Source organism: Anarhichas minor, unplaced genomic scaffold, assembly GCF_050575085.1.
Source record: "Anarhichas minor isolate MPS153535 unplaced genomic scaffold, ASM5057508v1 ptg000009l, whole genome shotgun sequence".
Taxonomy (NCBI): domain Eukaryota; kingdom Metazoa; phylum Chordata; class Actinopteri; order Perciformes; family Anarhichadidae; genus Anarhichas; species Anarhichas minor.
Genome location: NW_027466455.1, coordinates 23497 through 38530, shown reverse-complemented (window position 1 = coordinate 38530; position 15034 = coordinate 23497). Strand labels below are relative to the sequence as shown.

Below are 15034 nucleotides of genomic sequence, written 5' to 3'. Positions count from 1 at the left end.
TGCCCTTGAGTGTATTAAACATGTGCTGGGACAACTTTTATGAAAAACCCCATCACAAATATCTGAATATGAACGGATAGAGTGTGAGTGTTCCAGGGTCATAGAGTAGGACACGTTGGGACATTCTTAGTCCTAATAATATCTAAACAAGTCTTGGCGTCCACCGCCATGCTGCAGCACAGCAGCAGCTCCGTGCACAGCGTTGCTATGAGCTAAATGCTAACATGTTTCAATGGCCATGACCTTTTCTGTTGAGGTTTCATATGAGACTCTGTTTCCTGTGCCACCACCACACTGACGTGATCCTGACAAAACTGCGCACCCCCAGAAGAGAAACGCCATTTAAACCCAAGGCCGGAATTAATGAAATCCTAATTTGCATGAATTACCATGACCTAAATGATAAATTAGAGTGTAATTTCCATACGTTCCGTTTAGTAATCCCCTTTTGGATTCCTCCTAAGCCTTTTCCCCCGCAGGCCTCGGGGCTTCCCAGCTAAGTCGTATCAAAGACGAAAAAAACCCAGAGGATTGAGAATCAAAAGGTGGTGGATCACGGGGAAGGCCCTGGGACAGATGTGTATTTGGGGATAGCAGCAGACGGGGGGGATACATTAGTCTGCCCCCTCGCTGAAAACAGAAGAAGTGAATCCTAACTTCAAATGTCAAGTCTGCCTCCAAAGAGGAGCAGCAAGAGCTGCTTGGATCTCGCTGAAGACTCGCTAATACAGATGTCACTTTCGTTTCTGACTCCAGTGCGCCGTCGAGGGATCTTTGTCAGGCCACGATCCACTTTGCATGATGACGCGCTGTACAGTCGACCCGCTGAAGCACTGCAGGAAGAAAAAAAAAAAAAGGTGCCGGAGCGCAGTCTGTTTGAATCGACCAATCGCCCGCTCGTGTGTTTGTCAATATTGTTAGGTTGTCACTATCCCACACACCGACGGGATGCCAGCGCGCCGCTTGCATTCGAATGATTCACCAGCCTTTGAGTCAGAGAGATGTGAGTGGAATACAATGGGGGGGAATGACAGACGAAATCCCTCCCCGGCTAGACGTTAAGGAGGCTTTGCCCGTTGCTGTCCCGCACTCAGCAGGCCTGCCTGTCTTTGACAAGGACATTCTGAATGTCTCTAAATGACATCGTGTGCCCCTCTTTCTCCCGGACCGGGTTTGAGGAGAGACTCGTATACGTTCATGCATTAAAGACTCAGCCGCAGTCTGCGTAGGGTTTAATTAATATGGTTTCCTGCTGAGCTTAGATGTATGAAGAGGAAGACCCAGTGGCTCCATGTGGCATGGTTTATTTGTGTAAAACCTGTAAATGAAAAGCAGTGAGTTGCGCTGCAGTATATATGTAAATGTGTCACTATGTTTAACATGTATCGGTAATCATTTGCAAAGGTCCCTGAATGCATCAGTGTGCGCGAGCGTGTTTCCATGAAAGCGTACGTCTGTTTTTCTGTGAATCCTTCATGCAGAGTTACAGAGAATCGTATATATATATATACGAGGCTGACGTCAACAAATCCTATAAACCAAGACCAGTTGATCCTGCTGACAGTTATTGCTTGTTTAATGTGAGTCTTACTATTAGTAAAACATCACGAGCCACACAGCCGTAGGGTGACGTCTTCCTTCGCTATGATGATAGTAGAGACTTCTCTTTGTTTTGTCTGTCCCCCTGTAATACATACTGGATCGTCAGATATGCATCAACCTGCGGCTGGAAATAGTCCACAGCAAATGCACTGTTTACTGACATGCTAAAAACTGCAATCCCCAGCTGTGTTAGGACATTTCCTATTTATTATTATTTTTTTTTTAAATGAAAGGATATATCTGTGACCTGTTTTTAAAGCTCCAAGTCCTCCGTAGGAACCGATGGGCTCGGGGCTACAAAGTTCAGCAGACGAAGGAACTGTTGGTTTATTATAATAAATTATTATTATTATCTGTCTTTGTAACCCTCGTCAGTCAGCATTCACATTTCAGATTTGATGACTTTATATTTTACAATTACAAAATGTGTAATTTCAGACGATTGTTGAGACTCAGGGCTTCACAATTAACTCGACTTGTGTTTAATTGGTTCCCTGCAGTGCATGAGCAATGAGTATGCTTTATTCTCTTTCTTACCGCCTTTTATTTGTCTGCCTCTTGTCTGTCCTTGTTTCCTCTCATACTGTATCGTCCTACTCTTCTCTCTACACAACTTGTCTCACCCCCTCTTCTCTAGTTTGCCTTTAAAGTTTAATTTGTCGGAGCAAGAACATTGTCGTACAAATACTTTGCGCACATACTGAGCCTAATTCTCTTTAGTTATCTGCAGCGGGGCTGAATTGAGTTATGTCTTTGCCGGTTCTCTGTTCTTTATGAAGGTAAATCACTCTCAAAATCCGAGAGCGCAAATGAGATCCGCGCGCGCAAATAAACAGCCGCGCGCGTATTTTACTTTGACAACGCTTTTACATCATTCCACGAGCAAATATTTACTCTCGCATAAGCAAAATGATGTCAGAGTGACATCCGGCCTATCCAAAGACGAGGATTGTAACCAATTGGATGCAGAGATACAATGGAGACTGGGTCCGCCCCCTTACTGTCAACAAGAAAAACTACTCGCGAGCGACTTTTGCTCGCGGAGTGATGTAAAAACGCTTGTCAAAGTAAAATACGCGCGCGGCTGTTTGATTTGCGCTCTCGGATTTTGACAGTGATTTGCCTTCATAGTTCTTCCTCTCGGCTAACTCCTGTACTTGTGCTTCCCTCAGTATTTGTCCTGCTCCCCTCGTTCTTCTCCTTCACATTGTGTTCATTGCGTGCCATTTCTCTTCCTCCCAGCTTCACTCCGTCTTCATTGTTGCCTCCATTTTGTTCCGCCACAGCTCATATTTGACACTTTTCCCGGTTATCCGGGGCCGGTCTGTGACTCAAGGGCTTGCGTCTCTATGTTTGCATATCTATCTCCATGTGTGTGTGTGTGCTCGTGTACATAACAGACATGTTGTGTTCCTTGTATGCCCTGCTTGTTGGATATTTTTCTGTGGGTGTGCCAAAATGTGCAGTGTGTTTGCTGATGCATTTTTAACTGCGTGTGTGTGTGTGTGTGTCTTATTTATCTGGCCTCCCTCTCTCTTTCTCTGTTTGTGACTTCCACTGTGCAATTTTCCGAGTGAGAGAACTTGGATTGCATTTTATGAGGCCCATGTTGGCTTTTGCATATTATTTATTTATTTTTTGTGTGTGTGTGTGTGTACTGTGTGTACTGCTGTGCAATCGAGAGTTGTGTTGAGTTGTCGTTTGTGGACCTTCTTGCAGACTTGTGATCCACATAAATGTCATCCTTTAAAATTACAATCCAGACTTGAACGGACCTCTAACTGTGATGTAGTTCACCTGATCTTGAGGGCCGGCAAGTAATTGGTTATTTTCTTTCAAATGTAGTTCCGTGTGATTGCTGAAGTATATTTCTAAACTTTTGTTTTTCTTAAATTTGAACAAATTGCCAAACCACTAATCTTTCTAGTTTTCGGAGGCAGACAAATACCCCAGTACCAAAAAATGATCAAGTTTGAACATTGCAGCTGATTAACTTACTAATTGTGGAAGCAGTTAATGAGTGATGATGAATTATGGGTTGAGAATAACATTTCAGTCCCTACAGTAAAGAACAAGTGCTACAAGGACAACTTGATTTGTTCAAGTACCCACATCTACAGTACATGATACTCTGCAAGGTCACAAGAACATCACATGAATGCTGCTGTGTGGTGGGCTTTTGCTCGCAGAAACAGGAGCACCGACACAGTCGATGTCGTTGACTGACACTGGGTCAATATCTAAGTTTAATCAACCAGCATGGTGTCTTCGAACGCACCCCGGCACATCAATTTTACCCACTGATCTACACCTCGTGTGTTAGAGCGCTCACTCACGCTGGATCCCCGAGAAGGCCTTGAAACACGGCGCAGGCGCGAGACACAAGTCAAACGTAAATCTGCTTCCTATACGCGGCTGAAACTTTAAAGGTCACACCTCGGGCAGCGATCTCAAATCGGGTGTTTAAGCCTCCGACAGATATTTATGGCCGATGTGTACTCGCTAAATACGTGAACACGCGACTGAAATAAAGCGTTTAGTCGCTTCATTGATCACCGAATCGCCACAGAATCATTCCACGCTTGCAATAATTGATTAATGCAGCCGTGGCCGACCATGTGGCCATATAGCGGGAGCAGATGGAGAATGTTTTTCATTCCAACTCACCTCGGCAGGTCATTTCACTCATGAGTTGCCCGCCCTCGATACTTAAAGGAGCGCTAATCAGCAGGTGGAGTCTGCAGAACGGTTGTCGGCTGTGGTCTCGTGCGATGCATCCGTGTGACGCAGTGGGACGAACAGACGCACTTTTTAAATCACGACCACTCTGCAGCTTTTTGTTGTGTGAATATTTGCCGCGATTCCACCAGATTCCGAGTCATTTAAAAAAAAAAATGCAGCGTGAAAGAAAGCTGTTAGCGATGCTCTTTGTTTGTTTTGTGGTAATTATCTTTTTATGTCTCACAGTTGATTGTGACAGTGACTTATTGCTGTTTAAGGAGTGTGTGTGTAGCACGGGGGTGATGCTTCAACGGCTGAATAAAATGAGCTTAATGAGATGATTGTTTTCTTTCCTTCTAGCATCACAGTAATACGTTTATAATATAGTATATATTGGAATAAGAGTGCTGTTTGTATCATTGGAAATATACATTTGTACTGTGATTATTTTGCCTCTTATCGTTTAATTTCTGTCTCCTTCCTCTTATCTACATGCACTCTCTCTCTCTCCTCTCCTCTCTCTCCCCTCCCTCCCTCTCTCCTTGCGGCCTTTCTCATCTCGTTCCTGGGCGCTGGAGTCACTTTACATTCCTCTCCTCGCTCCTCCATCTGCTCCATAACAAGGAGAGCAGGAATTAATTAATAGGCTGATAGTGAGGCCGGAGAAAAATAAGGTGGAGAAAGCGAGCTGAAAAGGAGAGGAAATCTAATCAGATCGGATCTTGTTTTCGTGTGTGGGTGTCTGCCGGGGTTGTGTGTGTGTGTGTGCCGTCCATATTTTCACACACACTGCCTCTTTGCCTTGTCCTCTACTTATGCCCTCCAACTGTTTCTCTTCTGTAAATGTCTCTGTTTACCCAAAACGATTCTTTAAACACATTTTAAGCTCCAGCCCTTTTCCACCCTAATTGGAAAAACAATTTCCTTTTTGTGAGTTTCTTATGCGTCCTATTCCATCCTCTCTCCTCTCTCCCTTCCATCCATCCTTCCTCCTCACCATTCAGACTTTTTTTCCCCTCACCTCCTCTGATAAATTGTGATTATTAACCTCCCCCTCTCTTCATCCCTTTCACCCCCCTCTCCCTCCGTCTCCTGTCCTGTTTGCATTGGCGTATCGAACAGGCAACGTAGCTTTCGGCCTGCCAGCTAAATTGATGTCAAAATGCCATCCTCATGCCACAATGATTCCAAATTCTTATTTCCCCCCCCCCCCCCCCCCCCTCTCTCTCTCTCATGCAGTCGACTCATCTGTCTCTCCATTCCTCAGCAGGCTCCCTCTTTTCCTTCCGTTCGCTGTCTAATGAAATTCAGACAAAACAAGACGGGAGGCTCGATGCCTTCCTCCTCGCCGCCTTTCACCGCCCGTCTTTTTGCGTCATATTCCTTTGTTTCTGTTTCATATTCTCTCTCGCTCCATTTACCAGTCTTTATTGTCCTTTCCATCTGTCCTTCACACCTTACTCCAACTCCGTTTGTCCTCTTATTTTTCTCTGCGGGCCTCTTTTTCTTCCAGGTCCCAAATCTTCCGTCTATCTTTTTTTTGATTTCTACTGTTGTCTTTGTTTGTGTTCATCCATCCCTGCTATTCCCTCGCCTTCCACCGCTAACACGTTCTCTGTTATCCTCTTGTTTTTCTGCCTTTCCATTCCTGCAGGCCCCACTTGGAAGCATGTTGGCTGTATTTCCATTTATTTGTGTGTGTGTGTGTGTGTGTGTGTGGTACGTGCATTCACATTTGGTAGACAAGAGTCTGCATTAGTTTGACTGGAATGAGAAGTGCATTTCAGCCATGCTCTTTACCACTAGCCCCGGAGCCATCTTGTAAAATGTATTTACCGGAGACGTGTTTTATGTGAATAAGAGCAAGACACACACACACACACACACACACACACACACACACACACACACACACACACACACCCTGATACGGTGCGGACTAACGCTCAAATTAAGTTATGAAAACAAGTGTTCACTTCAAAAGGAGTAAATGTTTTGCATTTGGAGGCCACATGGGGAGGGGGAGCTGGAGACAACGGAAGATAAAAGGACGAGAGGAAGAAGGGAGGAAAGGAAAGGGGGAGAGAACATGGAAGGAGAGGAGAAGAGAGAGAGAAGCACTGCAAGGAGGGAGGGTTTTTAGGAGAAGGTGAGGGTGAAATTAAAAAGCAATAAAGAGGAATAGGATAGGATTGATCACATTTTTAATTTACGGGTTAATTGTGCTCCTCTTTCTGCGATACACCCAACTTCCTCTCTTCCACCTCTTCAACTTCTCCCCCTCATTCACCAGGCTAGCTCTCTCTCTCTCCCCCTGTTGCCAGTCTTGATGCTAACCAAAGCTAACCGTCTTCAGGCTGTTGCTACCTATTCAATCTAACTCTGATCAAGACGCATGTTGAACTGTTGCTTTAAGCTCCTCTTTCTCCCTTACGCCTCTCAAAACTCTTTCCTGAAGATGAACCCGCCTCCTCTCCTCCCTTTCCTCCCTTTTGTTAGCATCTCATTCCTTACCCTGAGTCATGCCTCCCTCCTCAATCCCTCCCTCCCTCCTCAATCCCTCCTGTCCCACTCTCCCGTTTCATCTTTGTCATCCTTCCCACTCCCATCCCAACTCCCCCTCTCTCCGTCTTCCTCCCGCCGCCTCTTTGCCTTGCTTTTCTTTTGTCCTTTTGAGCGAGGCCAAATCCAAATCTCCTCCACGCTCCCACTTTTCCCACTCACTCTCTCTCAGTTCTGGCATCCAGCTTTTTATCCACCTCCACACTCCCACTCCCTTTGCTTCCCCTCACGTATAGCTGTCACCTCGTCGCTTCTTTTTCACTTCTCTCTCTCAATCTCCCCCATCCTTGCGGATCTCAATATCATATGTACCCTAACTCGCCGTCATATTTCTTCATCTCTTGTAGCCACAACAAGCTGCCTTCCACTCCTCACTATATCCTTTTCTCACTCGTTCTCTCCCTCTCCCCCTGTTAGTTCTGGGCGTGCAGCCATCCTCTTCTCCCTAAACGAGCTCCGAGTGAAACGACTGAAAATGATATGCAATTAGTACTCAGCCATCATGGTGTGTGTGTGTGTGTGTGTGTGCGTGTGCGTTGGCGTTCGCACATGTGACAGATCGAGACAGAGTTTCCGAGTGTGCTCGCCTCCTCCTCGTCCTGCTCTAGTGAGCATTGGGCTAATGTGTTTTCCGTGTTGTGTGATAATGTGGGGACGGCTCCAGTGAGCGCAAGCCTCGCGTGTCCGCGGCCTGCGTGTGTGTGTAAGTGGCCGACATCACGAGTGCTTTCTCAGATATTTCTACATGCATATATGCATATATACATTTTTGAGATGAGTCTGCAGGTGCTCAACCTTCCCTCAGAGGTCGGGACATTATACATCCTCCGCTCTGATCCCCCTCAACCCTGGCAATCTCCCCTCCTGCATAACTCAGGGCGGACACGATAGTTCATTTTAATAGCATTGAATTTGAATGAAACCTTCATTGTACTCTTGACTCTGGAGATGACCCGCAGTAGTTCTGCGATGCTCTTTTGTAAAGGGGAATGTCAATTCTTGCTTTGAAATGCATACGCGCCCTTTCACAAGCACACCGTCTGCTTTGATATATTAACACCAATTTATTTGGTGCTGCGACCCATCGGTTGCTCAAAAAGCGTTTTTCGTGAGCCTTTCATCACACTATAGAAAGAAGCCAACGTGTTCATAACGATGCAACATTTTACACATCATCAAACGTATAAAAGTTTTCCTGCTGTTATTTAGTCAAAACCCAAAATGTTTGGCGTGTTTTTTTAAATGGCCACAGAACATGAACTCCCTTGTTACCTGAACCGTACATGTTCAGCTTTAATGGTTTCATAATGTGGTTTAACAAAGCCGAGCCTTACTCGCACGTGTAGCGCTGGATGTCTTTATACTATAGAGAGGCAGTTACTTTGTCTTTGATGGGAATATTCCACATTGTCTCACATGACGTGTTGATATTAAGATGTTAATGTTGCTGTCATAATGCGCTGCTCTGCTTTAGTGCTTTCCCACCACAATATACCTCCAACTGAAGACAGACTTTGACATTTAAACTCTAATTCTTTTAATATAAGCTGTGGTGCAGAGGTGTGCGTGTGTGTATATACTCTATGCCCTAGAATTTTTTTTTTAGTTTCAGCTGTCTGCAGCATCTATGGTGATATATTTTATAGATATAAGGAATATGTCTCAGTTGGGAAGGATTCACGCTGCTTATCCCACAAAAAGACTTCTCAGGTGCGGCTATAAAATCTCGCTAATATAGTGCTTACGGGAACGTAGCCAACGCTGAGCTGTAAATAATTTGAGCCTCCATGTGGCTCTGCTGTCAAATACATGCGTCTCTTGGCGGGTTGGTGATTTCATCAGCGAGCAAATGCAGGATATTTACAAGCGAGCGAGGCTGTATAGGGTTGCTGCATAGACGGGAGCAGCCAATTTCAAAACGACGTGCTCGGCTGTGAGGTAAAGGCACCGACGGAACAGATTCGGCGTGTAGACTTCTATTCTATGACACTTGTGGAGGTTTTCTTTCCATCTTCTCTTTTTAAATTGTCAGAGATCAAATATCAAGTTGGCAGCTCTTGAGAAGGCGGAAGAAAGGCAGAGGCAAGCAGTCAGAGATGCCAGGCAGGAGAGGAGACGTGCCACATTATGCTTGGCATCTTAAAACAGTTGTGCGCACTTTAGCATTGTCAGAGAAATGAAGTTCACACCTTTGACACATTGGGACCCCGATGCGAGCCAAAACAATGCCTCAGTAGGAGACATTAAAATGACTTTGTCTGACATTCTTCGGGTGCTTTTTAAATTTTTTTTTTAGGGAAATTTAAAATGACGGTTTTGGAGAGATGTGCAGGGATGCAGATGGTGTGAATTTGCAAATTCATGAATAATATGTCAGTCAGAAGAAAGAGGGAAAGCACTCGTGAAATATTAACAATGTATCCAAAATGAGTCTAATGATGCTATTAATGGTTTATATATTTGCTGACAAAAAAAAGAAAAAGCATATCTTAACACGATGTTTGTTTCCTGGACTTTCTCGAGCTCTACCAGAAAACGGAGTGTGCTTTTCCACTTGGCTTGTTGTAATGTGATTATTTGCTGATTTTGGGTAATATGCACCGCTAAACCCTCGATAGCACCTGAAATGACGAGGGCCTCAAGGCAGGTCCCGCCATTAGTGCGTAATTGTAATCTAGCGGCCCCGTACTGTAGAGGGGGCCTTATTTAAAACCGAGTTGTAAGACCTTATTATTTCCGTTTAGTTTGTGCTTACATGCTGCATATTCCTAAATAAATTCCTGTTTAATCAAATTCCCACCAACTAATTGACACGGAGCAGACCGTGAGCCAGGTAGCGGTGCAGCTCAGGAGTACTTCTTGCTGCTGGGGCTCGAGGCAAAAAAACATAATTAAACTGCCATGTAGCCTGCTGTGTGCCCAGTGCATTATGGGTATTTACATGATACGTGCGCAATAAGGAGAGAGTTGAAAGAAGTTGAGGCCGACATCTTTTAAGATTATATTTAAGAATCAGCAGAGAGTTTTGGTCATGGGTAAATACTTCTGGAGTTGTGCTAGCTACATTTTAAACACTTTTTGTGCACAGGGCACATTTATTGATCCGTAAATTACAACAAAAATGAAAAATGACCTTAAAAACAATCTTTTTGGAACAGTTTTCCCAGCATAACATGCATCTGTCTAAGATCTGTGTAATAAAAACATGTGAGAAAACTTCAAATACTGGTTCTCAGACATTTTTAGTGTATGTTGAAGTATCCCCCGCTGATGGCAATGTTGTCCGACAGCTGTTTCAAGTCCTCCGCACTGTCTTCGGTTAGTTAATCCTCTGTTTTCTCCAACACAAGAGTGTCGCCAACTGTTGCGGCCGGCAGCCTTCACCACCACACACTCCTATTGAGAGCGCGAGTGTGCTGTAGTACAAGTTCAAACTCCTCCTCCTCGCTGAAGGCATTCCACCCTCGTCCTCCTCCTGTGCAGCTCGGCCTTTTTGTGGAACTTGCTAATGATACGAGGGACTTTCATTCTGTATCTGGCTGCACTGAGGGACATGTGTTGCCGCAGGCTCTTTAATTTGTCTGAGTGAAATTAGTATACAATGAATTCTATAAACCCTCGAGGGTCCTCATTCAATCAGTGTTGCCTTATGTTTTCAAAGTAGAAGAATTATGCCAGGGAAAAAAAATAAACTAGGACAAAAAGGAAGTCCATGCATGGATGCTAAGTGTTCAGGAAGTGTTCAGTTGGACTTGTTTGCCACTGAAATTTGTTTATTTACTTCCATCTTTGGGAAAAGGCAGCTCTTAGTGTACACTAATATGTCACTTATGGCAGTTTTTTTCCTTTACCTCACTTCTCATGAGTGATTAGGTAATGAGGGAACTACTGACAGAACAAATTCACAAGCAAAACAAATACTTTAACTCTATATCAGCTTTAGTTTCTGTTATCGCTGTCCTCACGTGCGTCAATATATCCGTCCTACAAGAAAAAGATCTTGTGCAAGGGGGTCAAAGTTCAAGGTGCAATGTCACGACTAGCGTGATTAGTGTTTAGTGTAAAATGAAAGAATCTAAAAGAGTAAATGCACGAGCACATAAGGTCACTTAATGCTCAAACGGTTATCTCTTGGCAACAGAGCATTTCAAACACGAGAGAGCAGGAGAGGCAAAATGTTTCCTCGCAGTGTCCTTAAAGGGCCGTAGCCTCGGGGAGCCGACAATGTGTTGGACCCCACAAAGACAAGAAACTAATCTAAGTCTGGAAACAAGCTGGCATCCTCATTAAACAATAAAGTGCTGGGAAACCGAGAGTCGTTTCCAAGAACTGCTGTTGGGGACATCGCTCATAATGTGACTCATTTGTCACATTCGTTTTTTATTATTTAAGGACGCGAGCAGAGCTGTCCAGTTTCCATAAATACCCGCGTATTCATGAAAGTGTAACGGAAAACATGACGTTGGTGCCTCTCCAAGCTATCAAGATTGGATCTGCTTATTCCACCAACACATTTCACACCAGGCTGATGCATAATTGTCCTTCTGTTTGGCCAGAATGTGGATACCAGCTAATTGAGACATTAAGGAGACGGAAGCCAAGACGGTGTCCAAGATCTGAGCTCGCTTACTAGTGTGTGTGTGTGTGTGTGTGTGTGTGTGTGTGTGTGTGTGTGTGTGTGTGTGTGTGTGTGCCTCCTGTCTCTCATTCACCCTTCAAGGCGCCGAGGCTACCCGCTTGTCTCGAGTGCGGCGGATCGAGTGCAAAGGCATTGTGTGTCCCCGCCTTCTTTGTCCGTCCACCGCCGCATTTTAAAATGTGATCCAGAAAACGAGGATGACAAAGTGCTCTCATACATTTTTTGGGCTGCGCGTTAAGATTGTGCAAGGTCATGAAGCTTAACCCAGCAAGTCTCATTTGAGCTTCACATTTAAATAAATGCATACAGATGAGGTTACAACTCGTGGAAATGGAAGAAAATAATGTCTCTATGTCCCTCTTATTTAAATATTTTCTAATATTGGGTAATTGCTGAATAAGAATTTGCGTAATGTAATCCTGTGTGTGTGTGTGTGTGTTTGTTTGACATAACAAACAACTCAGCACTACACAGTGTATTTTACTCAAACATCATTCTTAATTGGCAACATTTTTGACAGGTCATGACGACATTTTTATCTTTTTGAAATTTAATAAAGATGGATAAAGGAACCTATAACCGATGCATTTTTCTTTCCCTCACTTTTGTACCCGAGCAGTGATTTCCATATGCCGGGTTGTTGCAGATGGCATTCTCAATGTAATGCTTTCCACTTAGTCATGATGAACCCTTATCACAGAGCTCATCAGTATGCAGAGGTTTACTTGCTTCAACTGAGTCACACAATGTGCATTTATTTGCCCGGTCACATTTGCATTGACGTACTGCAACGTAGTTTTTTTTTTATTAGTCACAAACCTGCTTGAGGCTGGGCTTCTGTGCAATGCCACGCCATGTATGGACATTTGTTCATGCAAGCAGAGACTCCAGAACACACTGGTCTGCATATCCTTGGACCTGGTATATTGAGCACACGTACTAATCTCTATTCATTTCTTCAGATTCACCACAAATGTCCCTCTGGACTCAAGGATGACGATTCGATTTTGGTGGCCAAAGGTCCCTTGTGACTTTTTGGATATATACCCTAAGAATTCATATGCTAGCTATGACAATTTTGTACAAATATGTATAGGATAAAATGACATTTTGGACTGTAAGGGATGTAAACTGCAACTTGTCTGGTTGGCGTACTACCAAGAGACGGTAATTCTAGTTCCTCCCCATCGTCCTCTCTCCTCTGCCTTTTTGTAAAGGTTTCTTTTTGCTTAATCTTTAAAAGCTTTTGTAGGCCTTAATGGTGTCGCAAAGTGCTTTACAAATAATTAAATGATAATGAAAGCCAGTTTAATTCAATTCAAGCAAAACTGTTACTCTTTAAAACCAGAGAACGCAGGTGTTTGGCTTTGACTTTTTTACATTTCCTTGGAGCTATTTAATTGAGATTCTCCATGCTGAAGCACACCTAGCAAACACAAGTTATGTTGCTAATTTGTTGTTTTTTTAGATAGAACTGTATTTTTGTAGGCTGCTTGTTTTCCCAGGGGCCATTGTTTCAGAAACATCAAATTATAACCTAGCTTTCGTTTTAATCGACTTTGTTTTTGCTATTAAGAGGTATCCATGAGGGATTGTTTCCCCGTCACGCGTCGCAGATTCATTTGTCCAAATGAGTAGTGCTGGAAAAAAGAAATCCTCACATCCACTGCAGACCCACACCCTCCTCAGTCTGGTTGGAGGCCAAGAATAGCTTGAGATGTTTATATTGGATGAATGGCCCTACTGATCTTTTACACATTTTTATAAGCAGAAAAGATATTTTCCCCAGTGACATCAAGGGAAATTAAGGGCTAATCACACCATGCTCTCTCTCTCTCTCTCTCTCTCTCTCTCTCTCTCTCTCTCTCTCTCTCTCTCTCTCTCTCTCTCTCTCTCTCTCTCTCTCTCTCTCTCTCTCTCTCTCTCTCTCTCTCTCTCTCTCTCTCTCTCTCTCTCTCTCTCTCTCTCTCTCTCTCTCAGTGTGGACCTGGTGCATGCCCAGCTGCATGTGTGTGAGGGCCGCAGCCTGCCAGAACTGGGCATCAAGCAAGACAAGATCAGGGTGAACGGCTGCGCGATCCAGTGCCGAGTGACGACCGAGGACCCGTCCAGAGGCTTCCAACCAGACACAGGAAGGATTGAGGTAGGGCTCATCTTAAAAGGACTTGAAGGGAGAGACCACGTGTGGACGGCCGAGACACTTCTCCTCTTGACATGCCGCTTACAAAGTCCGGAGAAAGTCTGCAGGCTGAGATGATGTGTCAAAAATATGTGTTTACAAGTAGTTATGTTTGATTGATGGGTGACAAAAAGACAACTCGCAGTAGTCCCGCCTTGATGCCTTTATACAGTTTGTTTTTATTGCCGCGTCATGCCAAGCTTAACAAACTTAACTGTTTTTGTAAGTGAATAACCAATCAATCAATTTCTGATTTAACTTACTAAACAACACACTGTTCCAGTAAAAATAGCCATAATAAAACCACATGATCACTGAGATGGTGCATTGAGCACATTCTTGGCACTCTCTTGCTCCAGACTGAGCTACTGTTCAGTTTCAACATTGAGTGGTAAAATGCCAGATCCCAACTGGGCACGTTAAGCTCTTTGCTTCCAAGATCATCTGCACAACCCTAATCTCTCTTCTAATCATGCAAAATGTGTCACGAAGTCTTCTTCCTAGCCGAAAGTGTGCCCCGTGCAACACAATACATCGGCCTTTGAGAGCTTGGTTTAGTATGGCTGTGTGTCGACCACTCGTACCAGGCAAATGAGAGCAGCAAACTAAAAACGTTCTCTGTGGTATTTATAGTACCACCATCTCAGACTGTCGTTCCATTCAGCGTTATAACAAGAAACAGCTTTGTGGTAATGAGAGATAACAGAATGTCCTCGGTGCCCATGTGTTCACAGCTGCAGAGATCAAGCAGTGCTGGAATTATAGGTCCGTCACATTGATCCATATAGTAGCTTTCATGGCTGTAATTATGAAACGCACATTTCCATGTGAGGTCTGCGATTAGTATGACATGATGTCCCTTTGTCCCTGTGTATGCATGACTGAATGGGAGTGTTCATCTTTATCTCTTTGTGTGTGTGTGTGTATATGTGTGTGTGTGTGGGGGTGTGGGAGTGTATATGTGTGTGTGGGGGTGTATATGTAAGGGCTAATGACCGACGAGGTGTCCATTGTCGAGAATTAATGGGCGACGTACGGCGGATGGTTGCCTCCGTGAAGTCCATTAATTCCTGATAATCCCCCTTACAGTATGGCCACTTGCCAAAGAACAAAAAAATGAGCATCATTAATCTTTTTGTTTTTGTTTTGCAACCAAAATCTAAAGTTTCTCTGGCAACCCTGAGGCTTGCTAATACCCAATATGTTAACAAGACAAGCTAGCTAACCAGCCATGTCCGTTTCCCCAAATTAATATATAACACTAGCATAAAGCTAACGTTATGCTAGCAAGATTCAGAGTCAATAACATCGCGTACAGTTGAAAAACAGTA

The 15034-nt window shown here is 44.0% G+C and overlaps 1 protein-coding gene across 1 annotated transcript in view; it reads left to right on the top strand.

The window, feature by feature from the left end:
* The window catches only part of pcxb (pyruvate carboxylase b), a 73017-nt gene extending 58440 nt beyond the window's left edge, over positions 1-14577 (top strand). The window contains exon 11 of the mRNA XM_076086911.1: positions 13505-14577. Within this exon, the coding sequence (XP_075943026.1) occupies positions 13505-13781 (277 nt within the window). The 3' untranslated portion in view covers positions 13782-14577. The remainder of the gene's footprint in view (positions 1-13504) is intronic.
* The last annotated feature ends 457 nt before the right edge of the window (positions 14578-15034 follow it).